The sequence below is a fragment of the Hippocampus guttulatus genome, chromosome 15, assembly GCF_054856545.1.
Source record: "Hippocampus guttulatus isolate MCC_2025c chromosome 15, RoL_Hgut_1.0, whole genome shotgun sequence".
In the NCBI taxonomy this organism is placed as follows: Eukaryota; Metazoa; Chordata; class Actinopteri; order Syngnathiformes; family Syngnathidae; genus Hippocampus; species Hippocampus guttulatus.
This window is the reverse complement of record NC_141275.1, coordinates 3,722,206-3,736,566: the sequence shown is the minus strand read 5'-3', so window position 1 is coordinate 3,736,566 and position 14,361 is coordinate 3,722,206. Positions and strand designations below refer to the sequence as shown.

The 14,361-nt window shown below is 40.6% G+C and overlaps 1 protein-coding gene across 4 annotated transcripts in view; it reads right to left on the bottom strand.

Annotated features, from left to right (window-relative positions):
• Nucleotides 1–14,361, bottom strand: part of arhgap32b (Rho GTPase activating protein 32b) — a 99,045-nt gene that overhangs the window by 35,480 nt on the left and 49,204 nt on the right. For 3 of the 4 annotated variants that reach the window (XM_086130957.1, XM_086130958.1, XM_086130956.1), the window contains 3 exons: nt 7,900–7,986; nt 3,236–3,373; nt 1,703–1,795 (listed from right to left, as the gene is read on the bottom strand). In XM_086130957.1, the coding sequence (XP_085987083.1) occupies nt 1,703–1,795; nt 3,236–3,373; nt 7,900–7,986 (318 nt within the window). Of the gene's footprint in view, nt 1–1,702; nt 1,796–3,235; nt 3,374–7,899; nt 7,987–11,633; nt 12,165–14,361 lie in introns of those variants that run through there. The other variant, XM_086130959.1, reaches the window with a different exon arrangement.

Below are 14,361 nucleotides of genomic sequence, written 5' to 3'. Positions count from 1 at the left end.
CATTTTTGCTGTAAATAAATATTTTGTATACCTTTATCTGAGTTTACGTTTGTAGAGTCTGATTCTGTTCCGGTACCTTATCAATTTTTGAATAAAGGGATGGAAATTAAAACATGATTTTAACCCAATTCATCAATTAATTGACAAAATAATCCAATACATATTCATCAACATATTAATCGATTATTGAAATAGACTTCAGTTGTAGCCCTAGTAATTCTTCAAAAAAAAAATGTTTTTCTTTCGGAGAAACATAACTCATAACCTGCTTTCACTACATATCAGCAGGACTTGCATAACAAATCCAAGTGCCTGTGTTCAATTATACATGCACAGAAGAGTAGATGAAAGATGATCCACCCACGACAGGGGGTTTATCTTTTTTTTTTCTTTCGACAAAAGACACGCAATTATCAGAAAAAAATGTGCATCCGAGAGGCAAAAAGCAACAATGTAACAAGAGTTATCTTCTTCAAAGTGTCTCTCTGCCTCTCCCTGCCACTACGGGATGGTCGCTGATATTGTACCACCAAGACGAACGCGTAATTAAATCACATCAATGTCATCATGTGCATACAGTCTCTGGCACCATTCTTAGAACAAAAAGTACATTTCCACGTGAGACTCAACTGGGTGCACTGTGGTCAAGTTAGATGGCGCAAGCTCAGAGCTAACTGTGTATGTAAACTTAGATCAAATAATGTGATTCACTTCTTGCTCTGAGAACACTGACTCCTTTATCGTCACAATACAAAAAAGTACCTCTTGCTAATGAATTCCTTGAAACCTGCTACGGTCTCTTGTCAAGGCTGACAGACCGAGGTATTTTGTATTTCAGTGAAAAAAAAGAAGAAGCCATTTTCCACTTGTCTTGGAAGTGACGGCCCTCTCTGTCAACTTTGCTTTTCTTCGCGACAGTCTCCATTTTAAAAATGGGCTGGAAAAGGTCACACAAGGGTCATGCAGCTTGGAAATTCACAATGATGCCAAACACTAATCAAAGTACATTTTGAGCGTATTTCAAAATGCTCTTAGGCGCGTGGCCACGGGTCTGCTGCCATCTTACATCCATCCATCCGTTTTCTGACCCGCTTATCTTCACAAGAGTCTCAGGTGTGCTGGAGCCTATCCCAGCTGTCTTCGGGCAGTAGGCGGTGGACACCCTGAACTGGTTGTCAACCAATCGCAGGGCACACATACAAATGCAACCATTCCCGCTCACACTCACACCTAGGGGCAATATCGAGTGTTCCATTAACCTGCCATGCATGTTTTTAGAATGTGGGAGGAAACCAGAGTACCCGGAGAACACCCACGCAGGCACAAGGAGAACATGCAAACTCCACACAGGAAGGCCAGAGCCGGAATTGAACCCTGCACCTCTGCATTGTGAGGTGGACTTGCTAACCAGTTGCTCCATTTTACATTGAAATATAAAATGGCTTTTTTTTGTTCATGTGTATTTTCCACTGCAGTCAATTTTGCTGACAGGCCACATTTTATGATCTTTATGCCAGAAGCTGTGGACCAGTAGAAATTTCAACACAGGCTGCAATTGTCCCCCGGGCCAGACTTTGGACAGTTTGGACGAAAATGAATCAAGCATCTTGGATGTCTGTTTTCACTCAAAGTAATCCAATTTTGGATTTATTTACACTGCCACACACTGATTCTTCAACAGATGATGAAAGTGTTTACATACCTCCATCCACGTGAGGGCAGGCCCACAGTTTATCTTGTTGTCAGCAATGGCTGATAGCCGGGAGAGGTAACCCAACAACATTTGGGAAACAGACTAACATGAGAGAAAAAAAAAACATCAAAAAAGACTTTGGAATTAACCCTTTCATGCACCCTATAACCTGATAACATGATAAGCTGTCCACTATAGTAACCGCTGTCGCTGATAGGGTTAAAAACATTTTTTATTATGTCATGTTAAAAATGTCGGATGACTCGACAGCGGTGCATGATTTAAAGGTTCTGGAAAATAACGCCCTCACTGGCCTCATTTTGTAATAAAAAAAACAATCTGAGACAGAAGGTGTGACTCACGATCTCTTAATCATTCTCAAGCACTCAAGGGCACAATCATAGCGGCACATATACAGCTTTGTTGAAACGATGGTGGAATATTCAGTTTTAACCTCTGTTAGAAAAGGAAAAAAAAGCCCTTTCCTCGTTTACCACCAACTGGGTATAATGCTAGCAAACGAAGCTGTATGAACATATAAACGTTATTTTACTCACACTAAAAGCTTACTACAGTAGAACTCCTCAACACCGAAATCATGTTTGCACCCAGAAATTTTTCACAACAGGGAACTTTTCACTATAATAAATTTTATCTTAGACGTAAACACAAACGCACACAAAAACGTGTAAGTGTACTCTTTATTTTTATTCCAATAGTGCATAAGTATGAGCATACACTTATTTGACACTTCATAGCCAGCATAGAAAGAAAAAAAAAGGGAAAGAAATTGCGAAATTTTCGATCAGCATTCACTTTCACTTATATCAATTTCTTCCATATTGTCTTTTACTTTGCTTCCTCCATCTTTCATCTTTATTACTTTTATCCTGTCTTTAAGTGTTAAAGCTTTTCTTTTGTTTACTTCTTGTGAAGAGCCTTGGTCTGCAAAGGTCCGTTTTGTAACTATTTTATACCAAGCAATGCAACATTCGTGCTGTGTCTGAAACTACTCGTGAAATTTCTAACCACGTGCTAACAATAACAAATACTTCCTGTACTACTGCGCATGTGTAAACGAGCTGTGGTGGGTGCTGTTGCCATTTCCGAGCGAAGCAATAGCAGTGGCTGTGGCAGGCTGAGGTCGGATTAGACTTTTGCGGTAGGCTTGTTTTCGTTGTAGTGAACCTCTTTGCGAGGCAAGGGTGGAGAAAAGGATTTCCTATTACGCAACAGACAAAATATTCATTGTAAGGGGAAGCAGAACAGAGGGAATGGCTTTCATGCATGAAGATTGTTTCACACTAGAGGGTATTTTCGCACATGTAGGTTTCGTTGTAAAGGAGTTTCACTGTGTGAAGTATTGTCGAGAGCTTTTTTTTCCCTTCACTGACTTTTTTTTGTTGTTGTTGTTTATGACTATGAGTCAGTTTGTTGGAACACTAATCCTGTAAAATTGAGTCTCTGGAGAAGGTTTAACAGTGTGATGCGACCGTTATTTACAGTCCACATGCACGCATGCATAGAATTTTATAAGGTCACCTCTGGCTGATCAGTCAAACTGTCAAGTCTTGGCAGCTCGGGCAGCTGAGAGAAACGGCGGTCATATATGCAAAGGTGCAGGTGCTTGTCCAAGACACGGAAATCCTCATAGCTCCGTTTCACAATCCAGCTTCGACCCTTCAAAGAAGAAAACACTGAGTTAAAGCAACGGAGCAATTATTCTTAATTTGTATATGGTAAGGTACCAGTAACTTAACTAAAAGCTACTTAATTCATTTCTATAAAACTTTGCACACAGGCATGGCATGGACCACAGATGAAGCACTTCAGATCCAGATTTTTTTTTTTAAATCGTTGTGAAAAGCAACAAAATGGGCCTTCTGTTGAGAGCATCTGCCACATAGTTAGAAGGTTCAGTTTGAATCTCAACTTTGCACTTCCTGTGGCGTTTAATCCCCATGCTTGCATGGATTTGTTCCAGCTTCCTCCCTCATTACAAAAACATGCGTGTTATGAACATGTTAGGTTCAGTGAAGACACTAAGTTGACATGAGTGTGTCTGTTTGTCCAGGCCTAAGTCTTTTTGAATAGGCTTTGGCATAAGAGGTCTAGAAAATGGGAGTGACAGGCTTGTTTTTCTCCGTTTCATTTGTTTGGCTTTGGCAAACTAATTTGGCACTGTAAATTATCGCCACCTTCAGGACTGGGGTGAAACTACTGACAACAATTCGTTTTCAGATTTAGTTTTGATTCCTTCTTAGAGGCAAATTGATATCTCCATCTCTGATAAACATAATGTAGGTAGTTCTGGCTCAATTTCTCTTACAGACTATGCTATTATACAAGGTGCTACGCTCGGTAGAATCAGTTTATCATCTGGTTGTTAGTAACATAGAATAAACAATTAAAAAAAAAAGAAGGTCCAGCCTCATGTATATTGGCCTCACTGTTAATACTGAAAGTGATAGTTGATACAAGTTCACCCTCCATACCCCCGCCCTCAATCTAATAACTAAAACTTGACCTGACATAGCAGGTTTCTAAGATTTAAAAAAATAAATTAAAAAAATCATACTTCCAACATAATAAACTGAAGATGCTTCGATTTGAAGTCCAAATGTTAAACCGGGCTTTCCCCTTTTATATAATGAGCTTATTTATGTAACTGACAGATTCGTTTGTTCTGCTGCAATTGTTGAGTTGTGACAGTCTAATTGGCCTACACGCAATTCCTTGTGTAAGGGGACACATGATGAAAAATTGACTTTATGATTGCTTGTATACAAATACTGAAGTCTCCAGAGTGCCGCTGAGTGTGACAATCAACAGCCAAATACATTTTCCAAACTAAATCTTTATGAGTGCTGAGTAGCAAAAGCGACGTTAGCCACTTCAAAGCTAGGCTATTGACAAACATGGCAACCATATTTGTCACAATAGGCAGATAGTTTAATGTAAAACAATAGAGCCATTCCCTGTTTTCCCCTCCTTGTTTCTACCAAAATGAGATTGAGAATGCGTCTCCAAATGAGAGCAACTTGTGGTGGAAAAGGATTTTTGCTTTGATTTGGCCTAAAAAGATCCCTCTGTTCTAGGGCCAAGGTCTGTGCGCTGGGACTGCAGCACACCACTCAACCCACTGATTCTTGTGGTGTTTAAAGCACTGGCTGCGCCAGGCGGGGCTGAAAATCTCTACGGGCTCAGTGAACGTATGAAGCTTTCCTGCCCCACTTTCATAAAGGGACTCCAGTAACCATGCACGTCTGGCCTGGCTTTGTGGAAATCAACTCACTGTGCTTTGCCACTATTTCTAATCAAACTCTAAACTCAACTCTTTGTGAGTTGCAGGGGTTTTTTTTCTCTCGAAAGTTCTGGGGAAGATCTAACAATTTTCCAGTGGCTCCAAGTAGATGGAATATCCAATTAAACAGTCACATACTTGTGTGTCATTGCCAAGGACGAGGAAAAGGAATACCCCTCTGCGGATGGAAACGCATGAAGAAAGAAAAAAAAAATCGCAAATGTCACAGGAGTAGATTAGGGCAAAACTGCTCTGCAGCTGGAGTAGGTCTGTTTGTTTGAGTTTATGACATTTTATACAGAACTACACATGCCAAATTATATACAGAAATGTAACCAAACAGTCAATGTTCAACTGGGTAGAAAACAGCCGACTCTGAGTTTACAAAGCTTCCATCTATAATAATTAAAGATGAAGACAACGATATGATGAAGAATCAGTATGAATAATGAAGTCAAGAGAATACACCACAAAATGTGCTCGGTTTAAAACTTGGAGGTCTCAACTATGTAGCCTTTTTCCGCAGCTCATGTTTTGATTCAGATTCAGAATACTTTATGAGTCCAAAAAGGGAAATTCAGTCAAAAGAAGAAAAAAAAATTCTGTTTAGGGCTGAAATGGAAAGTGAAGTAAATAAATGATAAACAATTCATCATTACAGAAACAACTACAGCCAGTGACCATACAGAAGCAGGGGAAGCAGAACGATTCTCGGTTTATTCCACATTTTATGCATTATGGCAGAAGCACAAAAGTTCTTTGCTGAACAGGTTCTTTTCCGCATCGGGAATTTAATATCATCAAACTGACGGCATGACTGCAAATTCACAAGCGTGAAGTACGTGATCAAGTTTGGGTAACATTTGGTTTGCTTTTTATACCACCCACACTGTCCAAAGATGGCAGAGGACTTTAAGATGGGCTCCATTGATTTTAAATCACATTCCCATGATGTAATTCAGACACATCTTGTCTTGTACAGACAGCGTATAAAACAAGTAAAGACACTTTCCATAAAGTACAGATTGTTGGAGCATAAGGCTCACCTTCAATGAATGGCCTATTTTAAAACAGTTTTCATATGTATAGGGCGAACCGCATTATAAACTGCATAGAATAGAAGCTACAATAGTGGCTGGGTTGTGTTATGCATCCACTATATGGAGCTATGCTAAAGGGAATACAATACAATACAATCGAGCTTTATTTAAGGAAAGCAGTGGTTCTTAACCTTGGTTCGATCGAACCCCAGCGGTTCAGTGAATCAGTCTCAGGGGTTCGATGGAGCCTCTGCCATGGAGGTTGAGACACACCCGACTCAACATGTCAATTAGTTATGACCCGCCCACTTGGCCATCACTGGCTGCGGATGATCACATTGCAGTGCTTGTCCAATCAGTGCTGCGGGAAATTTAGTTCCCTCAGTAGTCAGTGTGTGACTGTCGTGATTAAAAAAAATAAATACATTTTAAACACATGCAATGTCGAACAAAAAAAGAAAGTGGTCAGACAAATATGTACAACATGGATTCACATACATCCCGGAACATGATGGGACTCAGCATCCTATCTGCATGATTTGCCATGCCAAGTTGAGCAACCTTCATCTCGCGCAAAACTAAAGGAACACTTCTCGAATCATATTTTTATTTTTCACTAAGGGTTCGGTGGATGCGCATATCAACTGGTTGGGTTCGGTACCTCCAACAAGGTTAAGAACCACTGATGTAGAGCTTTCAAAACCGCTGCAGCTGTAACAAAGTGCTTTACAGAACATTTAAAATACGACATCCAAGAAATCAGAATATTCATCCATATATAAACCGCATCGGATTACAAGGCACTGTCAGTTTCGAGAAAAGTGATTGCTTTTAGGTGCGTCTTATAGTGCGGAAAATACGGTCCATTAAATATTTCTATTGACACCAAATAGATTTTTTTTAATCTGTTTGCCTAACAATGCTCTCACAATGCAACCTAAACCGGATCCAAAATACCTAAAATGATTCATTATAATTCACAAAAACTATGCCGACCTCTTTACTATAGATACTAGTCGTGTAAATTATCTTTACATTTGACAAATTTGGGGAAGGCACGGCCATGATTTGATTGGTGGCCCATGAAGAAAAAAACAGTCATCAAAGATCAGCAATAAGATCAAGATCATCAATAAAATTTGACTGTTAGCATAAAATGAGAGGTGAACCTTTCAATTAAAAAATGTGGCTGCATCTTATTAAAAGCAGAACTGAAACCATCAAATAAAACTCTTCCATGGGATTTAGGTTGTTCAAGAATCTTGAACGGTGTGAAATTAAGAGCTGAGTGGCTTCTATACAATCACCCGCTTGATAGGCAAACAGTTAGTTTGTCTGGCTGTCATGTGATGATTTCCTCCTCCAGGTTGTTGTTTTTTTTTTCAAGCTTTTCATGAGGAGAGCGGTAAATGCAATTGGACTGTAATTATTTACCGAGTAGCTCTTTAGGGTGTTTTGATTCGGGGATAGCACACATTATAAACCAAGTTGTGAAGATTTCACCCGCACGAGCGCAGAGTGCGGCCACAGAGAGCGCCACGTCCAGGGCCAGCGGCTTTTCATATTTTTATAAACAGTTGTGACCTATTTCAGCACCCCCCCAAGTCGTAAATGAATGAAAAGCTCGCTTGCGCGCCAGTTTATTGCTCTTTCCAGTTAGATTTTAACACTGATTAGATCTTATAAATTAATGAGTTAATCAACCCAGATCTTATTTCAGGCGTTGCTCTGAGGAAAGCGGGCTGGATCAGAATCTGAAACGCTTTCTGAATTTAAACCCCTGGCATAGGTTTCTCTGCGTTAGTGTACATTTGAGAGTGTGTCCGTACTTCTTTATGACGACTCATGAAATGAAACCTCACCTGACAGTAAATATGAACCAAGTAGACGAGCTCTTTGGACTCATGGCTGTTTCGCGTCACTTCACTCTGTTCATCGCCGAGAGACAACTGAAAGACAAGACAGGAATTATGGCTTCACATTTCCATTGTTGTCACAATTTTCATGCCACATTTTCATTTGTGGACAAAAGTGTTTAGGTGTTTAAACATGTTTTTTTGAAGTCGATTTTCATGACTCAAGATCTGGACCACATTCCAAAACCTAGAAGATAGAACCAATAAACCAAGACATTTTCCCTTTTATTTCGGACTCGCTTTTAGTGAATTTGTGTTCGTGCTGAATTTAATTAGATGTCATGTCATATTTATGACCGTAAGAGCGTCCCTCACTTTGAAGCGACTTAATGTGTGAGGATATTACACCTTAATCAGAAGGAAACAGCTAAGTTCCCCTATCGTCCCCCATTAGATTCAATCCATTGAAGACAAGCGGCGCATCCATTTTTGCCAGGTATTTGCAATTGTCTTTAACAAAGGCACATTTGGGCTCATTTAAATTCATGCGGGGCTAGTCTGGCTCACTACACCCTGATTTGGTCGGCACGTAGCTGATCAAGGAACAGCATAACAGAAAGCTGCATGAGCTCCGTAAACAGTGTGGGATAATAAAAGCAGAATAGCATGACACTCATCCAATTCCACAAACAAAATCCATCCATCCATCCATTTTCAACACCGCTTAGCTGTAACTGGGTCGCGGGGAGTTTTTGTAGCCTATCCCAGCTGACTTCGGGCGGAAGGCAGACTATATACCCTGAACACACACATTCACACCGTTACAGTGTGGGAAGCAATCCCACGCTGCCCGCACACAAGTCTGGCGTGTGTACCATTACACCATCAGCGACTCAACAAACAAAATATGAAACTCAAATGTACAGTGGATACAAGAAGTCTACATGTGTTCAAACAACATGGTTTTGTGATATCAAAAATAAGACAGCATGACAAATATTTCAAAACCATATCCACCGCTTAGGTAACATAACATTTACAAGTCAATCGATTTGGTTGGCCTGAATCTTTTCAAGAGTCAAAGCAAAAATCCATCCCTCCATCCATTTTCTGATCTGCTTATCCTCACAAGGTGGCTGGAACCTATCCCAGCTGTCTTCGCGCAGTAGGCGGGGGACACCCTGAACTGGTTGCCAGCCAATCACAGGGCTCGCACAGATGAACAACCATTCACACCCACAATCACACCTGGGACATTTTTAGAGTGTTCCATTAACCTGCCACGCATGTTTTTGGAATGTGGGAGGAAACCGGAGTACCCGGAGAAAACCCACACAGGCACGGGGAGAACATGCAAACTCCACTTAGGAAGGCTGGAGTGCGCCTCTGCATTGTGAGGCCGACACACTAACCAGTCGACCACCAAGCCGCCCCAAAGAAAAAATGAATGACTAAAATAATATTTTGCACAAAGGTGCTCGCCTTAAAACTGGAAGGTGGTCATGTTGGGGATTAACACATACAAACTCCTGTTAAATTGGATTCAGCAAACAGCTGAAATCGTACAAAGTGCAGATGACTACAATAACCCCAAAGAAACTTCTCATGTACAGACACTAAAACGCACAAATCTTGTCTGAAATAGTTCTGTAATTACAGATAACGCTTTTCAGCGTTATTTTCTATTTTTTGCATCGTGCATTTTTGTAAGGCCACACAGGCAACTCTAAGACCTTTGAGTGGGTTAAAAATGCTGAGTTGACAAATTATTTGAATGAGCAGATCCCAGAGTATCTGTGAGGGTTTTTTTCTGTTTAGAAAGCTCTTCTGCTGATGGGTTGGCTGCCAGGGTATAATCTACATTATTTGACAACAAAACTATTTGGATGGTGTCTGTGCTCAGCGATCAGAATGGAAAATGAAAAGAGAAAAAAAAAAGGAGATGAACATTTTTAACAGTCCTCCAGATTTTGTTGGCCTCAGCTATTTTATGTCGATGACAATTCATCATATCTTCCTTAAATACAGAAAATAGTCCCAAGAAGGGAGATTAGTGACAAGTGTGACCTAAGCAGTGCTAAAAACAAAACTCTCGTGTCGTATTTTGTCACTTATTGGGACAAATATGAAACGTGAGGTATAATGATAAGTTGTTATTCAGCCGTATAAGTGGAGTGCCAACAAACAAGCACTTTCATCCAAGTAATCTTACATAAGTGTGCTTGCGATGCGGGGAGCTCACTGAGGAGCTCACTGTTTGAAAATCAAAAGTGTAGAGCGAAGGTCAAATGAAGGCAAGTGTGACAATTGTACAACAATGTCGACAACAAGAATGGGAAGGTTTGGAGAATTTGGAAAATGCGCCTAAATGCGAATTAAAATGCCCTTCCGGAATGAAAATACGTCAACCGGGACATTTACTGCTGCATCTTTACATCTACAACAGCCTCAAATTTTGTGTCGGACGAGGTGGCCAATCTCAATGTAGTTCATTTCAAAATCTTTTTGATGAGGTCAGTGTCAAGTGGCTCTACACCAGAGGTGTCAAACACATTTTTGTTGCCACATTGTAGTTACCGTTTCCCTTGCAGGGCTGTTATGACCATAGAAAGCCTTCAAGAATAACGGTTTATTCAACTATTGTTTAACTTACTGTAATGAGGGTTTGACAAATAGAAAATGATTACAATATCTCTAATATTTATTCCATATGTGAATTTGAAATGACAGATTTTAGCAAGCATCATAGAAGTTGACATGTTTGATCTGCTTTCGCGGGCCACATAAAATCATGTGGCGGGCCAGATCTGGCCCCCGCGCCTTGAATTTGACACCAGTGCTCTACACCCAATGCATCCACCCACAACTCTGTTTTTCTAGGTATAATGGGGGCAGAGTCATTATTTAAAAGAGGAAGTCTAACAATAAATAAGTCCACAGCGGGGTTCACCAACGTGGTGCAGTACAGTTAATAAAAGAAAAAGCAGACTTGACAAGATTAAAAGAATTCATATTTGACTTGCAACAAAACAGGCAACAAGGAAAAAGCCAGCAGGTTGACTCACAGCTGCACTCTCACGGCACACGCTATTAAAAGTTATTCTAAAGATACACCGAAATTTCCAGTGGTGCAGGAAACCATAAACACAAGACGGCTCAAAACAGCAATTTGATCTCCAATGGAAATAACATTATATGCGAGCAAGTGCCTCTGCTTTTAGTGAGTCGTTGGCCCACGTTACAAGCACAATGAGATTAAATAGCAATCGGACAGAAACGTATTCTGAAGAGGACGTCAACCTTCATTGCAAAGGTTGGCTTACAAGTTTTATATATGTATTCAATTCTAAAGAATCCAAATCAACCCCCCCCCCCCCCCCCATCTTAACGTTGAAGTGGATCCATCCAAACAGAAGCACACTTAGTGGTCGATAAGGATTTATAATAACAAATACAAATGTGTTCAAATGTGCTATTTTGACAATGGGGAAAGGGATCAATGAATCCTAAGAAAAAGATTAAAGAATGAGCAAGGCACTGTTTTAACCAATAATTACATTTCAGGCACCTGAGCTTCCCGGCCCCCCGACGACAGCAATTTGTGAGCAATATCCAAACATAATGGAAAGTATTTAACATTCATCAGCACTACTTTTCCATCAACAAACAAGTTACTATTTCTCATGCGCATGGCAGGGCGGTTCATAATAAAAGTCAACACACACGACTTGAGTACTCACAGCAATGTCAAGTGTGGATTTCATGCATTTGACGTCTTAGCTGCCACACTTTCCTTCCGCTTCAGGCAGTGGAGATTCACACCAACATGTTCCCCCTCCTTTAATGCCCAACACCTGTCCCCAGTCTCTTTTTCTCATCCCGCCTCACAGAGTCCAGTTTCACCCGTCCCGAGCACAATTCCAATGGGCAGGGGACGTTCAAGACTAACTCTCCGGATTTGTTCCACAAACAATATGAGCTCTCTTGGTGACACTTTGAGAAAAGGAGAGAATAATACTTGCAGCTTTACAGGGGTAGAGGTGATGTTAAAATGGTTGATTCCTTAACCGGACAGCTTTCATCTCCTCCGTTTGGCCCTGGTAGCCATCCTGCCGTTGTGATGCCCAATGCTGATTCTTCTTTCCGTTTGCTTTTGGGCTTTCTTTCTTTCTTGGCGATCGAGCGAACAAGAACACGATGTGGCCAATAATTTAAAACGGCGTCAGAAATGGAAAGCAATCCAAAACTTTGCTGCTGTTTTCTCTGCATGTGTGTTCTCTATCCCACATGCTATTCTCTCCCTTCTTCCTCCTCACCCCATGTCTGACATGCTACTTCACCCCTCCCCCTTCCGTCCTCATCTTCCCCTCCCTGGTTGGTACATTCCCGGGACAAAGAGTGAGGATGGAGAGAGAGAGAGAGAGAGAAGGACATGCAAGGGGGCAGGAGGGTAATGGGGGGTGAAAATAAAAAGTAAAAGTGGGGAGGAGGATGGGTGCACTTGCGGAAAAAGTCGTTCCACATGCACAGTCCTCCCTCTTGACTGCCTTCTCGCACACAGTGCACACTCTGCAGACCACACAACACAGAATCTTAAGCGGTCCATTTCCGCCATTAAAAAGGCACTCAACTTTACAATTTAAAAAAAGCCATCGATGATATTCACACAAACCAATTAAAAAGTGTCCCAACCATGCACTCAAGTTGAAAAAAAGAGTAAACAAGTGGAAACTGCAAATTCTATCAGCTGTGATTAATTACTTTCCATGAACATATGAATTTAATTACAAAAGCCTATTGCTGGGAAGATGGGTGGAAATACAGTATATGCAAATGACTGCACCCACGAGGACAACATAAGAGCCAGGAGAGGTCACTAGGCAGCTGCCCGGAACCTGCAGCGGTCACACGCTCGCTATGGTGCGTCTTGTGTGTGATTGTCCCCTTTCACAATAAAAGAGACTCTCAAGTAAGCTTAAAAAAATAGCTGAGAAAATTGCTCCGGCCTCCTTGAAAAAAATGAAACATTGTTTGATTTGAGGGGCTGCATGCGAATCAAATTATTCCTTGAGCACAAATCTGCTTATGATTATCAAAATGACAATCCAACGGTGACCCACTTAGTTCAACTCTGCAATGCTCTGCTCTACCAGAGATGGGTTGAAGCGATACAATAAATATATAAAAACATGTGGCCTCTCAAATATATCCCAGGAGAGGCAACGTTGACCTCCCATTTTCAAATCATGCATGAAGAATTGCACCCTGTTTTTTCTCAAAGATGGGCAGATATAAGGTATAGCTGCTGGTTAATAAAATAAAACAACCTGTGCCACATTCCACTGAACACAAGTGCATCAAGCAATATCCGGTAAACTGTTCCAGGTCTAGCCAGTGATGTTTTCTTAGGAGGTGGAGTTTGGCTAGTATGGAGAATGAAGGAAACTGCAGGTGGGCACAGGTCAAAACATGAAAAAGCAAAGCTTGCAGCTCTCTGTCTTTGAAACATATTGAAGCATATTTGTCACCTTTTTTCTTCGATCACTGTTTCCCAAATAGGCTGGCATTGCACATGAGTGTCTCATGAGAGATGATCGGGGATGTCGTGGGAAAACTATTCAAATTTGACTTCATTTGTCAGAAAATTATTTATAAATGATAAAAATATCTTTTTTCATCGGCCTCTCCCAGCAATGTGTAGCAATAGGGAGAGCAATTAAATTTGGTGTCAGAAGGTACAATAAACATGTGTATCCACCTGTTGTTATTCGTTCAATAAGTCATGGTTACATCAACTTGGTGTATCATAATTTGCTGTGATAATTTCCGGTGAAATTATCGTAAAATCCAGGAGTAATAAGGGTCCCGAAAAAAAAACCCACTTTGCAAAAAGCAGGGGTGGTCACACTTTTCAGAAGGTAAGTGACTTATGAAATGACCAATAATCAACGAGTGATCAACCCACTGTATTTACTGTATTTGTTTATTTGAAAATATACGGTATTTTTCGTACTATAAGGCCCTTTAGATTTTAAGGCGCACCTTCACTGAATAGCCTATTTTAAGGCTGTTGTCATATATCGGGCGCACTGCATTACAAGGCGCATAGAATAGAAGCTACAATAGTTGCTGCGGTGTCGCTATGCATCCACTAGATGGAGCTATGCTAAAGTGAATACAATACAATACAATACAATACAGCTTTATGTATACAGAGCCTTCACAACCGCTGCAGCTGTAACAAAGACATAAGAACTGGTCACAAGCACAGACATTAAATATATAAATAAAAACAAATTAAAAAACAATAAATGAAAGACAAAAGTCATGCTGACAACTGATTCAACAAAAAGACACACTAACTTTGTGGACTAAATAGGGCTAAATATCCTTAGAAGTCTTGCTTGTCTCCTTCCTTCATTTAGTCAGTAGTTAACTCAGCTAAGGTTTTATCTTCGTAAAGTAGTT